Raw genomic sequence first — 17,361 nt, 5'->3', positions numbered from 1 at the left:
GGAGCGGGAGCGGGGCGCGGCGCGGGGGGCGCGGGGCGGGCGGGCGGCGCTGGGGCTGGCGGCGGCGCTGGCGCTGGGGCTGGGGCTGGCGGCGGCGGCGGCGGCGCTGGCGCAGTGGGGCCGGTGGCGAGCGGCCGCCCGCGCCGTCAGCCCGCACCCCGCGCCCCCCGCGCTGCCCCCCGGCGCCGCCGGGCCCCGCGCCGCGCCCCGCCGCTTCTGGGGCTCCTACCGGCCCCACGTCTACTTCGGCATGAAGACCCGCAGCCCCCGCGCCGTCGTCACCGGTACGCGGCGGGGCCGGGGGCGCTCTCGGGCCGGGCTCGGGCCCGGCGGGCGGGGGGCGGCGGCGGGGGGCCGGGGGGCGGCAGCCGCCTGAGCGCCCCCGCCCCGCGCCCCCAGGGCTGATGTGGCTGCAGCAGCGGGAGGCGGGGGGCGGCCTGCGGCACACGTGCGAGCAGGGCGACGGGCTGGCGAGCTACGGCTGGCTGCGGCACGACGGCGACAACTTCGGGGTGCAGGACGTGCGCGACCGCGGGCTGCTGCTGCGCACCGAGTTCGTCAAGCGGCCCGGCGGGGAGCACGGCGGGGACTGGAGCTGGCACGTCACCGCCCGGCCCGAGGTGGGTGCTGCCGCCCACGACCCCCAGCCATCAGCTGGCGACCTCCTCCCAGCCATCGGCGTCCCCGCGAGGGGAACGCGGGCGGCCCCGGCCCCCCCCGATCCGGACGCGTTCCCCCCTCCGGCAGGGCGCGGGCAGCCCGGCCTCCCTCGTCTCCCTCTTCTTCTACGTGGCCACGGACGGGCAGGGGACGCTGCGGCCACACGTGGAGGACAGGACGCGGCTGGCCGCCGTGACCGGGACGTCCGAGGAGCTGGGCGACTTCAAGATCACCTTCCTCAGGCCCACCACGGAGAGCGGGCAGGACCCCAAGTACAGCAGGTGCCTCACGGTGTCCGCGCCCCCAGTCCCCGGGGCGCCGCCGGGCGCTGACTTCTCTGTGCTTGTAGCTACCACTACCTGGACGCGTGGAGCCCGGGGCTGCACCGCCTCACCGACGTGGTGCAGAGCAGCCTGAGCGACCGCTTCGTCTTCTCCCCGCCGGGCGGGCCCCGGCAGCGCTTCCTGGCCGTGGACACCTTCCGCGGGCTGCCGGGAGCGGCGGAGGCCCCGCGCAGCCACCTGCTGCTGCACCAGGTGACGCTGCGGCTGCCGGCCCGCGTGGAGGTGACCTTCGAGTCGGGCAGCGTGCGGGACCGGCGCGGCCCGCTGGTGGGGCCGGCGCTGACGGCGGAGCTGGCGCGGCACGAGGCCGCCTTCGAGCGGCGCTTCGAGGAGACCTTCGCCCTGGAGCGCAAGGGCTTCCCGCCCGCCCAGCGCCGCTTCGCCCAGGCCGCCCTCAGCAACATGCTGGGCGGGATGGGCTACTTCCACGGGCACTCCCTGGTGCAGTCCCCGCTGCACGAGCACCCCGTGCCTTACCCCGAGAGCTCCCTCTTCACCGCCGTGCCCTCCCGCTCCTTCTTCCCCCGCGGCTTCCTCTGGGACGAGGGCTTCCACCAGCTGCTGCTGGCGCGCTGGGACCCCGAGCTGAGCCGCGAGGTGATCGCGCACTGGTTCGACCTGATGAACGCGGAGGGCTGGATCCCGCGGGAGCAGATCCTGGGCGAGGAGGCGCGCGCCAAGGTGCCCCCCGAGTTCGTCGTGCAGCACAGCGAGACCGCCAACCCCCCCACGCTCTTCCTGGCGCTGCAGCGGCTGCTGGGGACGGCCCCGCTGCCCTACCTGCGCCGCCTCTTCCCCCGCCTGCGCGCCTGGTACGAGTGGTACAACAGCACCCAGGCCGGGCCCCTGCCCTACACCTTCCGCTGGCGCGGCCGCGACACCGACCCCGAGCGCTTCCTCAACCCCAAGACGCTGGCGTCGGGGCTGGACGATTACCCCCGCGCCTCGCACCCCTCGGCGGACGAGCGGCACCTCGACCTGCGCTGCTGGATGGCGCTGGCCTCCCAGGTGCTGGCGGAGGCGGCCGAGCGGCTGGGGGAGCCGGCGGAGCCCTACCGGCAGATGCAGCGGGCGCTGAGCGACAACGAGCTGCTGGAGCGGCTGCACTGGGCCGAGGAGCTGGGCGCCTTCGCCGACTACGGCAACCACAGCCGGGCGGTGGGGCTGCGGCGCGAGGCGGTGCGGGCGGCCCCCGGGCAGCCCCCCCCGGCCGCCCGGCTGGTGCGCGTGGTGCGCGAGGCGCCTCGGCCCCGCTTCGTGGGGGCGCTGGGCTACGTCAGCCTCTTCCCGCTGCTGCTGCAGCTGCTGCCCCCCGACTCGCCGCGCCTGGCCTCCGTGCTGGCCGCCATGCGCAGCGAGCGGCAGCTCTGGACGCCCTTCGGCCTGCGCTCGCTCGCCCGCGACAGCCCCCTCTACATGCAGCGCAACACGGAGCACGACCCCCCGTACTGGCGGGGCCCCGTCTGGGTCAACATCAACTACCTGGCGCTGCGGGCGCTGCACGCCTACGGCAGCCGCCCCGGGCCCCACCGGGAGCAGGCGGCGGAGCTGTACCGCGAGCTGCGGCACAACCTCATCACCAACCTGTACCGGCAGTACGCCGAGAGCGGCTACCTCTGGGAGCACTACAGCGACAGCACCGGCGCGGGGCAGGGCTCCCACCCCTTCACCGGCTGGTCGGCGCTGGTGGTGCTGGTGATGGCCGAGGACTACTAGGGCAGGGTGCGCCGGGGGGGGCCCGGCTTTCTCAGGGGCAGGTGGAGGCGCCCCGGGCCTGGGGCTCGAGTCCTCCACCGACAATAAACCTCGGCCGTGACGTGCCTCGGTGCCTGTGTCGGGGATGGGAGCGAGGAGCAGGCGCGCGGCATAGGAACGGCCGCTGCTGCCCCCGCACCTGCCGGACCCCAGCTGTCCTGGTCCTCCCCTGCTGGGGGGGGCAGCACCCCCTCACTGCAACGTCCCTGCTCGCGGGGAAAGATTTGGGAGGGGGAGGGGGGTCACAGCTCAGCCCCAGCTCCACAGCACCCTGTGCTCCCCCAGGCCCCACAGAGGAAGGCGGCGGGGCCGTAATTCCACATCTCTTTAATGATGAGGGCACGCTACTCGGACCCCGCGCACAGGCCTGCAGGCTGCGGCGGGACGGAGCCGCCCCCCCTGCCAGGGCCCGGCTCCCTGGAAGCAGTTCAGAGGGGACAGCGGGGGGCACGGCGGCGCCGCGGCGGGGCCATCCCGGGGGCTCCGCGGCGAGAGTCCACAGCCCGGGGATGGCGGCACAGCCCGCGGAGCCGCGGCGGGGAGCGGAGGCGGGGGAAGGCGGCCCCGCCGCACCCGGGGCCCTCTGAGCAGGGGCGGCTTCGGCACCGAGGTGCCCCCAGCCCGGCTGCTCCAAGGCGGGGAGCGGCGGCGCGAGCCGTGGCGGCGGGGAGAGGCGCGGGCGGCACCGGGCCGGCCCCGCGGGCAAGGTGATGGTGGCGGCAGGGGCAACGGCAGGGTCGGGCCGGGCCCCTCAGACAGGCAGGGCGGGAGCGCCCGGCTCCCCGCCACCCCCCTCAGCCGGGATGCCGCACCGGGCCGGGGGCGGCGCGGGGCCGGCCTTGCCCAGCAGGCGCACGCCCTCGCCCTCGCTCTCCTCGCCGCCCTCCTCCTCCTGGCAGCGCCCCACCTCGATGCCCGAGTCGCCCGTCAGGCGCCGGTGCCGGTAGTGCTCGCCGCCCTCCTCCGGGGCCGCGCCACCCTCCTCCTCCTCGCCTTCCTCGATGTCCGAGCAGCGGTGGCAGTCGGCCTCGAAGAAGTCCACGTTGGAGGAGAAGAGGGCGTGCTTGTGCGGGGCCGGGCGGGCGGGCAGCTCCTCGGGCAGCTCCCAGCTGGCGCCGGTGCCGGTGCTGCTGGTGCCGCCCTCCTCGCTGGGCGTGCTGGCCCGGCTGCGCTCCGTCTCGTCCGTCACCTGCACCAACAGCGAGGTGCTGCTGGGGGACGTCACGCAGCTCGACTCGCAGGAGCAGCTGGTGTAGTTCTCCGAGCTGGGCGAGAGCGTGAGGCTGCTGGAGCCCAGGCGGCTGCGCGGCCCGCTCAGCTGGGCCAGGATGGCGCTGTAGGGCGGCGGCGGCGTGCTGGGCCGGTGGGCCACCTCCTCGTAGGCAGGCAGCTTGAAGGAAGCCAGCATCCCTGCGGGGGGGCACGCGGTGAGCACGGCCAACGAGAGCCCCCCACCGGCCCCTCCGGTGCCCATCTCCGCGGGGCGCAGCCACCCCAAACTGCCACGGCCCCCTCCGTCCCCAGGGGGCTCCTCAGGACCGGGCCGAGCGCGGGGCCGAGCGCGGGGCCCCGGGGACGTGCGGGGGCAGCGGCACTCACTGAGATCCATCATGGAGGCGGGGTAGTTGCAGGCACCGTGGTAGGCGATGAGGTTGATCTCCCGCTGCCGCTGCTGCTGCTGCAGGCGCAGCTTGGCCCGGCGGTGCCGGTAGGCACAGCAGCAGCTGAAGAGGATGAGGATGGTCCAGAGCAGCCAGAACCCTGCGGGGGCAGAGCGGGGTGACCGTCCCAACGCGCCGCTGCCCTCGCCTGCCCCGCGCCCAGCCCCGCCCCCCCGCCGCACTCACACCACAGCTCGTAGTAGTACGTGCAGCAGCCGGTCTCTCCGCAGCAGTGCCCGGTCTCGCACACGTAGGGCTGGTTGTTCACCCCCGGGCAGTACTCCCGGGCCTGCGGGGGGCAGCGACACCGTCACGCGCGGGGCGCGGGGCGCGGGGCCGGGCCGCCCGCCGCCGCTGCTGGGCGCCCGCTGCAGGGCACCGGGACCGGCCCCGGGGGGCTGCGGCGGGGCGGGGCGGGAAAGGACGGGACCGGGCGGGGCGGAACGGGACGGGACGGGACGGTACCGGCCCGCCCCGTCCTGCTCGCGGCGCCCCCCCGCCGTGCGGCCTCTCCCGCCGGTACCTGCTGGTGCTGCCGGCCCAGCAGCGCGGCCCAGGCCCCCTCGGCGCCGCCGCTCCCGGGCCGCTCCATGGCGCCGCCTACAGCCCGCCGCGGCCCCGCGCCGGCTCCTCCCGCTCGGCCGCCCCGGCCCCCGCCGCCCGCAGCAGCAGCCGCTGCCCCGCCGCCGCCGCCGCCGCCCCCATGGCGGCCGCCGGGGCCGCCGCCGCCGCCCGGGCCGCAGCCGCCGCCGCCGCCATCGCTCCCGGGCCCGAGGTCCCGCCCCCCCGCCGCCGCCGCGGCCAATCCGGCGCCGCCTCGCCGCCGCCCGCCAATCGGCGCCGCCGCCGCCGCCCTGCCCCCGCCAATCGGGTGCTGTCTGCCCGCACCTCACGCCCAACAACAGAGACAAAGGGACCGAGCCCCGCCCCCACGGGGAGTGGCGGCGGCCGCGGCCAATCGGAGGCCGAGCGCCACCTCCCCGGCCGCGACGGACGCGGCTCCTGCCCAATGGGGGCCTCGCCCTCCGTAGCCGCGCGTGACGGGCGGCCGGCGCCACCAATGGCGAGCTTGGTCCCGCCCCAGAGGCGGGCGCTTAGGGAGCCGCAGCTAAACAGACGCGAAAGCACTGCTCAGGCGAAAGATTGGCGGAGAGGCCGACCAACCAGCGGCGTTGTTCTTTGCCAGGCAGCGCTCCCAGCCAATGGGGCCCGCCGGCAGCCGCCCGCCCACCCCCCACCCGCTGGCCCCGCCTCCGTTGCCCCGGGAGGGGCGGAGCCAACCGCGGCGTGCCCGGGGGGCGGGGCCGGGCCCGGGGCCTGGCGGGGACCCCCCCCGGCGCCCCCCGGCCCCGGGCACGGGGACCACCGGGAAGCACCAGGGACCCCCCCGGGCTTCCCCCGGTCCCAGCCCCGGCACCGCCGCCAGTCCTGTCCCGTGCCTCCGGTCCCGTCCGGCCCCGTCCCGTGGGTGCCGGCGCTAGGCCGCGGCCTCCTGCAGCCGCAGGTTCTTCTTGTAGCAGGCCAGGCTGCAGAGCGGCAGCCCGGTGCGGGAGCAGGAGTAGCGCTTGCGGTTGGAGCAGCCGCTCACCCCGCAGAGGGCGGGCGGCGGCGCGGCGGGGGCGGGCGCGGGCAGCAGCGGCAGGGCCATGCCGGCCGGGAAGGAGACGGTGATGCGGTCGGCGGCGTTGCAGTAGTGCACGACGGGGCAGGGCGCCTGCTTGGCCCTGCGCTCCCGCAGCGTCTTCACCTTGGCCTTGTTGGTCTTGGTGAGGCGCTCGATGGTCTGGTTCTTGTTCTCCTCCGCCTTCTTGGCCGCCTGCAGGCGCCGCTTGCGGGCCCGCTCCTCGCGCTTCACCAGCATCTCCTCCGTCATCTCCTTCGTCTTGTAGCCCATGGGCAGCTCCAGCAGCGGCTGGCTCTGCTGCTTGTGCAGGAGGGCTTTCTGCGGGGGCCACGGGGGCACCATCAGGCTGGAGGAGAGGCCCCGGGAGGCGGGGGCACCCCGACCTGGGCCCCCATCCCTGTCCCTCTGAGGGCACGGAGCCTCCGACCTGATTCCCGGCCAGCTCTGGGGTCCCCACGCTCCTCACCTCGCCAGAGCCAGCCTCCTCTCAGGCAGCACCCAAACTAGGCAGGATGCCCCTGGCTGGGGGCTGCCCCTGAGCAGGCTTCACCACCACCCCAGCCCAGTCCCACGCCTCCATGCTGCCACCCTCACCTGTCTTGCCGTCAGCAGGGACTCATCCACCTCCTTCTTGAGCTCCCCGTTGTCGTCCAGCTCACCCTTCTCCAGGGCATCGAGCCAGCGCTCTTCTTCCTCCTCCTCCTCCTCACGGGCAGGGAAGCAACTCTCTGAGTCCAGGTCTGGCAGGGGTGAGGGGTCCAGGTTGCTGTCCTCATCTAGGCCAGGCAGCAAGGGACAGAACGGTCACTGTGGGAGTGCAGCTGCCGTGTCTGCTCCATCCTGGGGTGACGCCATCCCCAAACTGCATCAGGGTGACTCACACTGCCCCCATGATGCAGGAACCATTTCTGCCCTGCTCAGTGAGGCACTGGACGCTCGCAGCCTGCTTAAAGCCTGGAGGAGGGAACCAGAACATCCCCCCAGGGCTCCCCTCTTGCTCCAGCCCCTCCACATCCCCCTCCAGCCCAACCCTTCCTCAGAGACCCTCCAGCCCCGACGTCTCCCCGCCTTGTGCCCACATCGGTGGCAGCGCCCTGGGGCTGGCCGAGCGAGCCCGCCCCAGCACTCACCCAGCCAGGCCCGGTACTGCTCGATGGGCACCCCCTCCGTGGGCTCGTCCTCCTCATCCACCACCATCAGCGGGGAGGGGGAGCGCGGCGCCTCGGGGACCACCGTGAAGGTCGGCACGCTGCGGAGAGAGCGCGGCAGCCCCTGAGGCCGGAACAGAGCCCCGGAGGCTCTGGGGGGTGGGGGTGGGCACCGGTGCTGCGGGGCTGGGGGCGCTGGGGGCCAGCCGGGCCCCTGTGCTGGGCAGGGGCAGGGGCAGGGTCCCAGGGCACAGCGGCCACGCGCTCTCACCTCTTGGTGCCCAGGATCTGCCCCCCGAGCTTGATCTTGAGCTTGAGCTGCGGCTTCCGCAGGGCGGCTCCAGGCTCCGGCGCCTCGAGCGCGGGCGGCCCCGCGGGCTCGTGGTGGTGCTTCTTCTTGTGCTTCTTCTTGTGCTTCTTGTGCTTCTTCTTGTGCGAGCCGTGCCCGCCGGCATCGTCCTCCTCGCCTGCGGGGCACCGGCGTCAGCCCTGCCCGGAGCCCCGGCCGCGGGACCCCGGGAGGGGCAGGCGGGGACACCCCGCGGGGCCGGGACCGGAGCTCCCGGGGCTGGGGCCGGGCCGCCGGCCGAGCCAGGGGCACCGGGCCCGGCCCGAGGAGACCGCCGGGGAGCGCCCGGCCCCGGCCCGCCCCGGCCGCCCGGGGTCTCACCGTGCTCGCCGCCCTCCGCCCTGCCCCGCCGCCACGCCTTGCTCATCCGGCCGAGCCGCCCGCGCCCGGTGGCGGTGCTGGCGCCGAAGCCCGAGCCCGCGACGCGGGGGAACCGATTGCGGACGGACCCGCTTCCGCCCGCCGCGGAGCAACGCGCGCAGCCTCGGCAGGGCGGGGGAGCGCCGCCGCCGCCATCTTTGAAGCGGGCGGAGTCCCCCGGGCCCCGCTGCCCGGGTGGGAACCGCTGCCGCGCGCCCTGGGGCCGGGCCCGCCCCCCCCGCCCCCCCCCGCCCCCCCCGCCCCCCCCGCCCCCGCCCCTGCCCTGCCTCGGCCCGGCCACGGCGCGGGGGGGCCGGGGCTGGGGGGCGGGGCCGGGGCGCGGCGGCGGGGGGGAGGGGCCGGGCCCGCCGGTACCGGGGCGCGCCGCGGCCGTCCCGGGTCAGCGCCCCCGGCCGGGGGGTCCCGCGGCGCCCCACGCGTGGGGCCCGGCCGCCGCCTCCCCGGGGCGCGACGCGCGCCCGGCCCCACGCGCGTGCACGCCGGCGGCCACGCGCGTGTGCGCAGCCCCGGGCACACGGGGCACGCGCGGACCGGCGGGCGCGCACAGCGCGGGGCGCGCGCGTGGGCACGGACACGCGCCCTGGCCACCTGCACGCCCCCCCGGCACGGGCACGGGCACGGACACGCGCGGCCCCCCCGCTGCCCCCGGCCGCAGCTGCCCGCCCTGACTCGGGCTTTGTCCGCCCGGGGCCGGCGGCGCCACGCGCGGCTGGGGGCACCGAGCCCGCCCCGCCCGTGCCAGGGGACGCCCGGTACTGGCCCCGGCCCCGGCCCCGGCCCCGGCCCCGCTCCCGCTCCCGCTCCGGGCGGGCTCGGTGCAGCTCAGTGCGGCTCGGTACAGCTCGGTGCGTGTCCGTGCAGCCCGGTGCGTGTCGGCGCGGCTCGGTGCGTGTCGGTGCAGCCCGGCGCGGCGCCGCCCGCCCCCGCCGCCAGGTGCCGCCGGCCCCGGGGAGGGGTTTGCGCGACTTCGGAGCTCAGGGAAGTTCCCGTGGGACCCGGAGCGGCCCTAGCCCCCGGCCCCGGCCCCGGCCCCGGCCCCGCCGCCGCGATGTTCTGCCGCAACCACCGCAGCCGGGTGACCGTGGCCCGCGGCTCGGCGCTGGAGATGGAGATCCGACGGGGCCGCTGCCGCCTCAGCCTGCTCGGCGCCGCCCCGCAGGTAGGGCCCGGCCCCGCCGCCGGTACCTGGGCGCCCGCCGGGTGCCGCCGCCCCGGAGCCCCCCGCGCAGCCCCTGCGCGCCGCGGGACGGGCGGGAGCCCCACGCGTGTCCCCACGTGTCCGCGTGGGCGCGCCGGGACCTCCCGTGCCGCGGGGTCCGCGCGGGGCCCCACGAGGCTCCCGGGGCGGTGGGAACGGCCGGGGCCGGGCCCGCGCAGGCCGCCTGGGAAGGGCGAAGGCGGCGGCGGCCGCTCCCCTCCCGTCCCGTCCCGTCCCGTCCCGTCCCGTCCCGCCGGTGGGACCGGGCGCTGCCGGCCCAGCGAGCCCGGCCGGGCGGAGCGGGAACCGGCCCCGCGGCACGGGAGGGGCCGGCGCCCCCGGCGGCTCCCACGGCCCCGCGCCCCCGCCGCCGGCTGCGGGGCCGCGTCCTGCCCGGGGCGGCGGCGGTGCCGTGCCGAGCCCGCCCGTGCCGTGCCGAGCCCCGCGGCTCGGTGTCTGCCTGCGTGCGGCCGGGGGGCCGCGGCCGCGGGGGGCCTCGCGCCCCGGGCAGAGACGGAGAGGTCCCGGCGTGGGGGCGCCCGAGTCCCCTGAGCCCCGGGCCGGTTTACGGGGCGCGGGTCCCGGTAGCCCCGTACCGGCTGCACACGCGGCGGCGGGGTCTCGGTACACCGGGGGGGGGGCGGGGGGGCGGAAGGACCCGCCGCCAGGGGGCGCCCCCGCGCCCCGGGGTGCCGGTGCCGCCGGTGCCGCGGGCGGGGGGCCGGGCCGGGCCGGGCCGGGGGCGGCCCCTGTAACCGGGGCCGCCGGAGGAATGCCGGGGGAGGGCGGGCCGGGGGCGGGCGGCCGCCGCCTTCCTGTGCGCGCCGCGCCGCGCCGGAGCAGCGGTCCGGGATCGGCGGCAGGTACCGGCGGGGCGGCCCCGCTGCAGCGCACACCGGGGCCGGCAGGGGGCGGCGGGGGGGCGGCGCGGGGCGCACCGGGGCCACGTCCCCGCCACGCGCCCGGGACCCCGACCCCGCAACTCACGCCACGTCCCGGCGCCCCCCTCACCCCCCTCCCCTTACACCCCCCCGTGCCCGGCCCCGCTCCCCCCCGCGACCCCTGCGCCCCCCGCGTGCGGGTTTCGGGGCCGCTGCCTCCCCCCTCCCCAGCCGCCCCTCCCGGTCCCGTCCCCCCCCTGCCCCCGGCCGCCCGCGCTGCCCTTTCCCGGCACAGAGGCCGCTTGTTCGCCGGCCGCGGCCGGGCGATGAAAGGCCCTTTCTCTCCGCAGCCGGGCCGGGCCGGGCCGGGCGGGGGAGGCCGCGCACGGCGCTGGACGCGGCGGGGGCCGCGGGCCGGGGGCCGGGGCGGATGCGGGATCCCCGCGCCCGGTGTCGGCGGCTCCCCGTGGGGCCGCGGCGGGGCCGATGGAGGTGGCCGGGCGGGACGGCTGCGCCCCGCTGCAGGACAAGCTGCGGATCCTGGAGGACCTCAACATGCTCTACATCCGCCAGATCGCCCTCAGCCTCGAGGTACGGGGGGGTCGCGCCCCCCGCCCCCTCGGCAGCGGCCCCCGGTACCGGCTGCCCCGCGGCGCCGGGGCCGAGGCTCGCGGCCGCCCAGCCCCGCGGCGGCACCCCCGGGGCGATGCCACGCGGCGAGGCCGGGACGGGGCGCGGGGACCCGGGGGCGGCCCCGGTAACGGGCCGGTCCCGCAGCCCGGGGCCCTGCCCTGCCGCGCGGGGGCCCCCCGCGTCCTCCCGGTGGGGCGGACGGAGCCCCGCGGCGCTCGGAGCAAACTCCCCCCGCAGCCCCCTCCGCCCGCCCGGGCCGGGCCCGCTGCGACGCTCGGTTTGGGGGGGGGGCCCTCGTCGGTCGCCCCCCCCTCGCCCAGCAGCGCCCCCAAAAGCTCCCCGCAGCGGGGCGGGCGCCCTGTGGCGAGTGGGGCCGCCGGGCGCGGGGAGAGTGAGCGGTGCGGGGGGGGCGCGGGGCTTACGGGGGGGGTCCCGAGGGGGCTGCAGCCGCCCGCGCCCCCCGCCGCGGCTCCGGTGGCTATTTATAGCTGCCGGTGATGTCACCGCTCCGGCGCTGCGGCTCCGCCAGCCCCGGCCCCGCGCCCGCCCGCAGCTCTGCCGGGCCCCGCTGCCGGGGGCCGGGGGCCGGGGGCTGGGGCACGGGGGGCGGCAGGGGGATGCCCTGGGCCGGCATGGATCGCCGCGGCACCGGCAACGTGAGTCGGGGGCCGAGCCGGCGGGGGGCGGGGGGGATGCGCAGTGCCGAGGCTGCGGATTGCGGCAGGGGGGCTCCGGGGGGGTTCTGCGGGAGGGGGCAGCCCCGTGCCGGGGTCTGGCATCCTCCGCCCGTGCGGCTGTGGGGTGCCCCCCTCCCCCTGCGGCTGCGGGCCCCGGGGCGGGGGGCTGGGGCTGCGGGGGCTTTGCCGCCCTCCGATGTGGCTCCTGTGCAGCTCCGGTCCCGGGGGGGGAGCTGGGGGCAGTGCTGGGAGGGCTGGGGTGTCCGTGGGGTGCGCGGCACCTCCGTGCGGCACATCAGGCAGCTGCGGGATGCGTCACCGATCCGTGGGGTGCGGGGCAGCATGTGATGTGCCTGTGGGGCACGGAGCTCCTCTGGGAGGCACGGTGAAGCTGCGGGGTGCGTGGCACGTCTGTGGGGTGCATGATGGAGCTGTGGGGCACGCGGCACCTCTGTAGGGCGCATGATGGAGCTGTGGGTATCCGGCTCCCCTGTGGGGTGTCCGTGGGGCACGTGGCTTGTCTGTGGGACGCAGGATGGACCCGTGGGGTGTGCGGCACAGCTGTGGGGCATGTGATGCAACTGTGCGCTCTGCGACGTGTCCGTGGGGTGTGGGAAACAGCCGTGGGGTGGATGACATACCCGGGGGGCATGTGGCATACCCGTGGGGTTCCTGAAGTGCTTGTGGGGTTTTTGGCTCTCCCGCAGGGTTCATGATGTATCCGCAGGGCGCGTGGCGCTCCGTGGGGCACGCGACATGTCTTTGGGGCACGTGGCTCCCCAGGGGCCTGGGCCGGGATGGTGGCTCTCTGCCCGGGGGGTCAGGGGACGTGTTTGCTGGTGCAGCAGAGGCTAGCTTGGGGCAGGAGGGTCGGCCCCGGGCACTGGCCATGCTGGGGGAGCGGGGCCGTGTGGGGGCCGCTGTCCCCTCCATGTGAATGTGGCTGCCCCTTCCCGGGGACCTGCCGGGGTCTGCAGTGGCAGGGGAGGGCGGGACCCGGGACCCCCCCCCAACTGGGTCCTGTGCTCCCACGCCGCCTGTCCCACAGGACACGGACATCCAGAAGAAGATCGACCATGAGATCCGGATGCGGGAGGGGGCCTGCAAGCTGCTGGCTGCCTGCACGCAGCGGGAGCAGGCGCTGGAGGCCACCAAGAGCCTCCTGGTGTGCAACAGCCGCATCCTGGCCTACATGTCGGAGCTGCAGCGCATGAAGGAGGTGCAGGTGATGCAGCGCGTGGCCAGGCGGTGAGGACCCCGCGGTGGGGGGGTGGGCGGGAGGTGGGGGCCCCCGGGCAGCGGTCACGGCTCTGCGCTTCCTCCCGCAGCCCCTCGGACGCTGGCCCCACAGACGACCGCCTGCCCTGCCGGGGCAGGGTCTGCATCTCAGGTATGGGGTCCCCAAAAGCCCTGCGGGGCCAGGGGGGCGCTGGGGGTCCTGCACCGGCCCCTGGGGCGAGGACAGGGCCCCGGGGGTCTCACCACCACTCCCCCCCACCCCCGCAGACCTGCGCATCCCGCTGATGTGGAAGGACACGGAGTACTTCAGGAACAAGGGAGGTGAGTGGGGGGGGCGGCAGCGCAGCCCCCAGCCCCACGCTCGCCTGACCCCCGCCCCCGGCGCAGAGCTGCACCGCTGCGCCGTCTTCTGCCTCCTCCAGATCGGGGTGGAGATCTACGACACCGAGATGGTGCTGGTGGACCGGACCCTCACCGACATCTGCTTTGAGAACGCCGTCCTCTTGTGCGCGCTGCGCCGGGCAGGTCCCCGCGTCCCTGCATGTCCCCGCGTCCCCCCGCGTCCCTGCAACCCACAAATCCCCGCCTATCCCCGCGTCCCCATTTCCCTGCATCTCCGTGTCCTCGCGTCCCTGCATTCCCACGTCCCCGGGGGCTCCCCGGCAGTGCCCCCCCGGCAGCGGGGAGGCCGGGGGCCGGGGGCTGCGTGCGCCCGCTGAGCCGTGCCCCCAGCACGGAGGCCGGGCCGGACTTCGAGCTGAAGGTGGAGCTGTACAGCGCGGGGCTGGAGGAGGAGGCGCCGGGCAGCGCGCCCAAGAAGCTGGCCAGCAAGCTCAGCAGCTCCCTGGGCCGCTCCTCGGGACGCCGGCTGCGCACCGCCATGGACGGGGGCCCCGGCAGCCCCGGCGGTAACGGTGGCAGCGGCCCCCTGCTGCTGCCGGCCCCCAGCGTGCCGTGAGTACCTGACCCCCCCTTCGACGCCCCCCCCACACAGCTGCTTGCCCCTCACTCTCGGCTCCCGCAGGGGCCCCAAGTATCACCTGCTGGCGCACGCGGTGCTGTCCCTGGCCGAGGTGCAGGACGGTTTCCGCACCCACGACCTCGCCATCGCCTGCAATGGTGAGCGCAGCACCGTGCGGCTTCCCTGGCCAGGGATGGGGCTGGGGGCCTGGGGGGGGGGCAGGGGGGCTGGGGGTGTGATGGGGCGGGGGAGAAGAAGCTGCGGGGTCCCGGCTGGATGTGGGGAGAGGGGGGTTGTCGGGGCTGGGGCTGGGGTCTTGGCAAGGTGGGGGGCAGCACCGGGACGTGGGCAGCTTTGGGGAGAGCTGGGGCCAGGTAGGGGGCTGGCAGGGGGGGCCCTGCCCTAGGGCCCCCCTGTGAGTGCTCTGCCCCCCCCAGAGGAGAGCTCCTTCTGGCTGCCGCTGTATGGCAGCATGTGCTGCCGCCTGGCTGCCCAGCCCCGCTGCATGGCCACCCAGATGATGTGCGGCTTCCTCAAGGTGCAGGTGAGCACGGGGACAGGATGGGGACGGGACGGGGGCGGAATGGGAACAGGGGTGGAGCAGGGACAGGCTGTGTTGGGGCAGGGTGGGTAGGGGACAGGCAGCGCCAGCAGCCCGCCAGGTGACAGCCATCGCTGCCGTTAGGCTATGGACCGTGGTGGGGATGGGGAGCGGGGATCCCTGCACTGGGGCGGGGGCTGCTCCCACCCCCGGGGCTGGGCTGTGGGCGCTGAGCAGCCCTGTCCCACGGCAGCAGGCATCGGGGGAGCCGCAGGGCTGGGCTCGGCTGTTCTGCGTCCTGCGCGGCACCAACCTCCTCTGCTACCGGCGCCCGCAGGAGGCTGAGGCGGGCGTGGAGCCGGCGCTCACCATCGCCATCAACAAGGTAGGGGCTGGGCCGGGGGGCTGGGGGGGCGCGGGTGCGCAGGCTGACCGCAGCGTGCCCCGCAGGAGACCCGGATCCGTGCCACGGAGCAGGAGGCGCGCGGGAAGCTGCACAGCATGTCCGTCACCAACCGCTACGGGGCCGAGGAGGTGACCCACACGCTGCTGGCCGAGAGCCGCGCCGAGACGCAGCGCTGGATGGAGGCCTTCTGGCAGCACTTCTACGACATGAGTGCGTGCGGGGACGGGGACGGGGACGAGGACCCCCGCCCCGTGGCGCACTGAGTCTGGCCCCCTCCCCTCCCCTCCGCTCCCCGCAGGCCAGTGGAAGCAGTGCTGCGACGAGCTGATGCGCATCGAGGTGCCGCCGCCGCGCCGGCCGCCTGCCCCGCTGCCACGGCAGGGCTCGCTGTACCACGAGATGGGTGAGTGCGGCCTGCGCGCGGCTTCCTCACCTTCCTCATCACCTTCCTCGTCACCTTCCTCGTCACCTTCCTCCTCACCTTCCTCCTCACCTTCCTCCTCACCTTCCTCCTCACCTTCCTCTTCTCCACTGACCAGCCTCTCCTGCCACCTGCGCCTCCCTAACCTCCTGCCTTCTCTCTGCTGTCCTCTGCCTCTCTCTGCCCCTGGCCGTGCCCTCCCACGGTGCAGCCCTGCCCGGCCCTGCCGTGCCGCCCTCGGCCTGCGAAGGGCTCCTGCTGCAGGATAACGCCGTCTCGGCGGAGATCCGCGCCCTGCTCTCCTCCTATTACAGCGACAGGTGACGTACGGGGCCGGCAGGCTGGGCCAGCGGCACCCGCTGCGCGGCGCGGCACAGCTACACACGGCGCGGCCGCGGGGCACGGCACGGCCACCCCGGCCACGGGGCATGGCACAGCTGCCCCTGCCTGCCGGAGGTGTCGCAGCAGCACCGGCTGCAGGGCAAATCCCAGCTGCCTTGGCCACAGGGCGCATCCTGGCTGTCGTGGCCATGGGGCATGTCCTGGCCACCCAGGCTGCAGGGCACGCCCCAGTTGTCCCAGCTCCGGTGCACGTCCCAGTTCCCGTGCACGTCCCGGTCCCGGTGCCTGTCCCAGCCGCGGGGCACATCCCGGCCCTCCCTGTGGTGGGGGATGCACGTGGCTGGCCCCCCGCTGACCCCCGCTCTTCCCCGCAGCTATTGAGCCGGCCGACGACATCGAGGCAGTGACGGACATCCTGACGCGGCGGGCGGCGGGGCTGGAGGGGGGGCCGGGGCTGGGCTGCCCCCCCTGGCTCTCCCTCTTTGAGGGGCCCCCCCCTGTGCGCCAACCCCCCCAGCGGGGTCAGCCCCGGCCCCCGTGCCCGCCCCCGCACACTCTCGCTCGACGCCAAGCTCAGCACCCTGAAGGGGCGGGGGGCCCGGCGCGCCCCCTCCCCGCACCCATCGCCCGGCTCCAGCTCCTCCAGCCCCGGCAGCAGCAGCCCGGACACGGAGCGTGCGCCTCCCCCACCGAGCCTGCCGGCCCCCCCCGGGTACCTCCAGTCCCAGGTCTGAGCCCGGGACCTACAGGAGGCTCAGGGGCGGGGGGCCCTGTCCCCCCCCCCCGGGGGGGCTGACACCACCGGGGACCTGTCCTGGGAGGCAGTGGGGGGTCCCAGGGGTCCCTGGCCCTGCTGGGGGCTCAGAGCTTCTTTCCTTGGGGAGAAACTGGAATTTACGGTGCCCCTGTGCCGGGGGGGGAGTGGGGGGGACTTGGGGCCAATGCCGCCACTGCAGGGGGCATTTGGGGCTGACCCCCTCCGAGGGGTGCTCGGGGCTCACCCCATCATGAGCAGGTGTGGGCCCAGCCCCCGGGGGCCAGAGCCCCCCCACTCTGCTTTCCTCACCGTTCCTAACCCTGGCCCTGCTGCACCCCGTGGGGACCAGCTGACGCCACCTCATTCATGTGCATTAAAATTTATTTAACAGCCACTGCGTCTCACTGGGGGGGCTGGGGATCGCGGGGGGGGGCAGGGTCCTGCTGCCTGCCCTGTGCCCCCCAATCTTGGGACCCCTGTCCCCCCCCAGCCCTGTGCTGCACAGGTGGGTCGGGGCTGTGGGGTGCGTGGCTGCTTCCCAAAGCTGCTGTATGGGGGGGGTAGGGGGCCAGCGGCCCCAGTGCAAGAGGCAGTGCTGGGGGGGGGGCAGGGGGCTGCAGGCACCACACCGAGCGTGGGGCAGTGGGGCGAGGTGCGGGGCAGCCAATGCATGGGGGGCTGGGGGCAGCCCCGGCTGTGGGGGTGCTGGGGGGCACAGTAGGCGGTGCTGGGGGGGGGGGGCGGCGTGCTGCTGTCCCCCCCGACTACACAGCATGAGGGGAGAGGTCCTCGTCCTCGGCTGGGGGGCTGCTGCCAGCAGGCAGCTGCTGGTGGGGGGCATCGCGGGCCAGCAGCAGGGCGAAGCCTGGGGGGGAGAGGGGGTGAGGGCTGAGCCCGGCCAGGGGGCTCGGGACACACAGGGGGGTCGGGGGGGTGCAGCGGTACCTGGCTTGGCTTTGTGCAGCAGCTCCGGCAGGATGGTGTCGCTGGGCTCATCCCCCTGCGGGAGAGGGCCCCGGGGGTCCCCTGCTCTCAGGGCCCCCCCGCCCTGCCCTGCCCCTTGCCCCCAGCCCCGTCCTGTCCCCCCCTCAGCCCCTGCCCTGTCTTCTCCCCCCCCGTCCCATCCCTGCTCCCCCTGCCGTCCCCTCCCAGCCCCCAAACATCCACCCCCAGCTCCCTGCTGCCCCCCCACTGCCCCCCACCTGCCGCAGGTGCTGCCCGTCCCACCCATGCCACCACCACCTTGTGCCCCCAGCCCCCCCAGCCCTACCAGCACTGGGGGGTCCTGCTCCCAGAGGGCCGGCCACCCCCCATGCCCGAGACCCCCGATGCCGTTGTGTCCCAAGTCGCCGCGGGCCGGCTCCTGCTCAGGCTCCCCGATGG

General features: G+C 76.3%; 4 protein-coding genes across 11 annotated transcripts; 2 read left to right on the top strand and 2 right to left on the bottom strand.

Moving 5' to 3' along the window:
• The first annotated feature begins 124 nt into the window (after positions 1-124).
• MOGS (mannosyl-oligosaccharide glucosidase) lies at positions 125-2,820 on the top strand. Its single transcript, XM_040555851.1, has 4 exons — positions 125-284; positions 400-620; positions 748-941; positions 1,010-2,820. Exons 1-4 carry the CDS (start codon positions 251-253, stop codon positions 2,718-2,720), a joined length of 2,160 nt encoding a protein of 719 aa, XP_040411785.1. The 5' UTR covers positions 125-250; the 3' UTR covers positions 2,721-2,820.
• Positions 2,821-3,071: 251 nt separating this feature from the next.
• Positions 3,072-5,096, bottom strand: WBP1 (WW domain binding protein 1). The gene is made up of 4 exons (XM_040555852.1): positions 4,944-5,096; positions 4,607-4,709; positions 4,359-4,520; positions 3,072-4,169 (listed from the first exon to the last, which is right to left on the bottom strand). Exons 1-4 carry the CDS (start codon positions 5,010-5,012, stop codon positions 3,511-3,513), a joined length of 993 nt encoding a protein of 330 aa, XP_040411786.1. The 5' UTR covers positions 5,013-5,096; the 3' UTR covers positions 3,072-3,510.
• A 467-nt stretch (positions 5,097-5,563) lies between these two features.
• INO80B (INO80 complex subunit B) lies at positions 5,564-8,035 on the bottom strand. Its single transcript, XM_040556412.1, has 5 exons — positions 7,863-8,035; positions 7,464-7,659; positions 7,175-7,293; positions 6,639-6,820; positions 5,564-6,362 (listed from the first exon to the last, which is right to left on the bottom strand). Exons 1-5 carry the CDS (start codon positions 7,906-7,908, stop codon positions 5,898-5,900), a joined length of 1,008 nt encoding a protein of 335 aa, XP_040412346.1. The 5' UTR covers positions 7,909-8,035; the 3' UTR covers positions 5,564-5,897.
• Positions 8,036-8,738: 703 nt separating this feature from the next.
• On the top strand, positions 8,739-16,372 carry RTKN (rhotekin). 8 transcript variants are annotated; one of them, XM_040556145.1, is made up of 13 exons: positions 11,158-11,290; positions 12,360-12,559; positions 12,640-12,701; positions 12,818-12,871; positions 12,938-13,055; positions 13,283-13,504; positions 13,575-13,669; positions 13,949-14,055; positions 14,309-14,437; positions 14,503-14,668; positions 14,757-14,861; positions 15,091-15,199; positions 15,596-15,799. In XM_040556145.1, the coding sequence occupies exons 1-13, from the start codon at positions 11,252-11,254 to the stop codon at positions 15,600-15,602; spliced, it is 1,413 nt and encodes a 470-aa protein (XP_040412079.1). In that variant the 5' UTR covers positions 11,158-11,251; the 3' UTR covers positions 15,603-15,799. The 8 variants fall into 8 exon arrangements, with proteins under 8 accessions (XP_040412072.1, XP_040412071.1, XP_040412077.1 ...); XM_040556144.1 differs by having other exon boundaries at positions 11,162-11,290; positions 14,306-14,437; XM_040556138.1 differs by lacking the exons at positions 11,158-11,290; positions 15,091-15,199 and adding an exon at positions 8,739-9,081 and having other exon boundaries at positions 15,596-16,372.
• Positions 16,373-17,361: the final 989 nt, after the last annotated feature.

This window comes from Cygnus olor, chromosome 4, assembly GCF_009769625.2.
Source record: "Cygnus olor isolate bCygOlo1 chromosome 4, bCygOlo1.pri.v2, whole genome shotgun sequence".
NCBI lineage: Eukaryota > Metazoa > Chordata > Aves > Anseriformes > Anatidae > Cygnus > Cygnus olor.
This window is presented reverse-complemented; position numbering and strand designations above follow the sequence as displayed.

Coding starts and splice junctions, on each gene's coding strand:
- MOGS (XM_040555851.1), top strand. CDS start 251: ATGAAGACCCGCAGCCCCCGCGCCGTCGTCACCG. Junction 621..747: donor ACGTCACCGCCCGGCCCGAG/GTGGGTGCTGCC, acceptor CCCCTCCGGCAG/GGCGCGGGCAGCCCGGCCTC. Junction 942..1,009: donor CAGGACCCCAAGTACAGCAG/GTGCCTCACGGT, acceptor CTGTGCTTGTAG/CTACCACTACCTGGACGCGT.
- WBP1 (XM_040555852.1), bottom strand. CDS start 5,012: ATGGAGCGGCCCGGGAGCGGCGGCGCCGAGGGGGCCTGGGCCGCGCTG. Junction 4,710..4,943: donor TGGGCCGGCAGCACCAGCAG/GTACCGGCGGGA, acceptor TGCCCCCCGCAG/GCCCGGGAGTACTGCCCGGG. Junction 4,170..4,358: donor CGCCTCCATGATGGATCTCA/GTGAGTGCCGCT, acceptor GCCCCCCCGCAG/GGATGCTGGCTTCCTTCAAG.
- RTKN (XM_040556137.1), top strand. CDS start 8,971: ATGTTCTGCCGCAACCACCGCAGCCGGGTGACCGTGGCCCGCGGCTCG. Junction 12,872..12,937: donor GTACTTCAGGAACAAGGGAG/GTGAGTGGGGGG, acceptor CCCCCGGCGCAG/AGCTGCACCGCTGCGCCGTC. Junction 14,862..15,595: donor CTCGCTGTACCACGAGATGG/GTGAGTGCGGCC, acceptor TCTTCCCCGCAG/CTATTGAGCCGGCCGACGAC.
- INO80B (XM_040556412.1), bottom strand. CDS start 7,908: ATGAGCAAGGCGTGGCGGCGGGGCAGGGCGGAGGGCGGCGAGCACG. Junction 7,294..7,463: donor CAGATCCTGGGCACCAAGAG/GTGAGAGCGCGT, acceptor CTCTCTCCGCAG/CGTGCCGACCTTCACGGTGG. Junction 6,821..7,174: donor GCAGTACCGGGCCTGGCTGG/GTGAGTGCTGGG, acceptor TGCCTGGCCTAG/ATGAGGACAGCAACCTGGAC.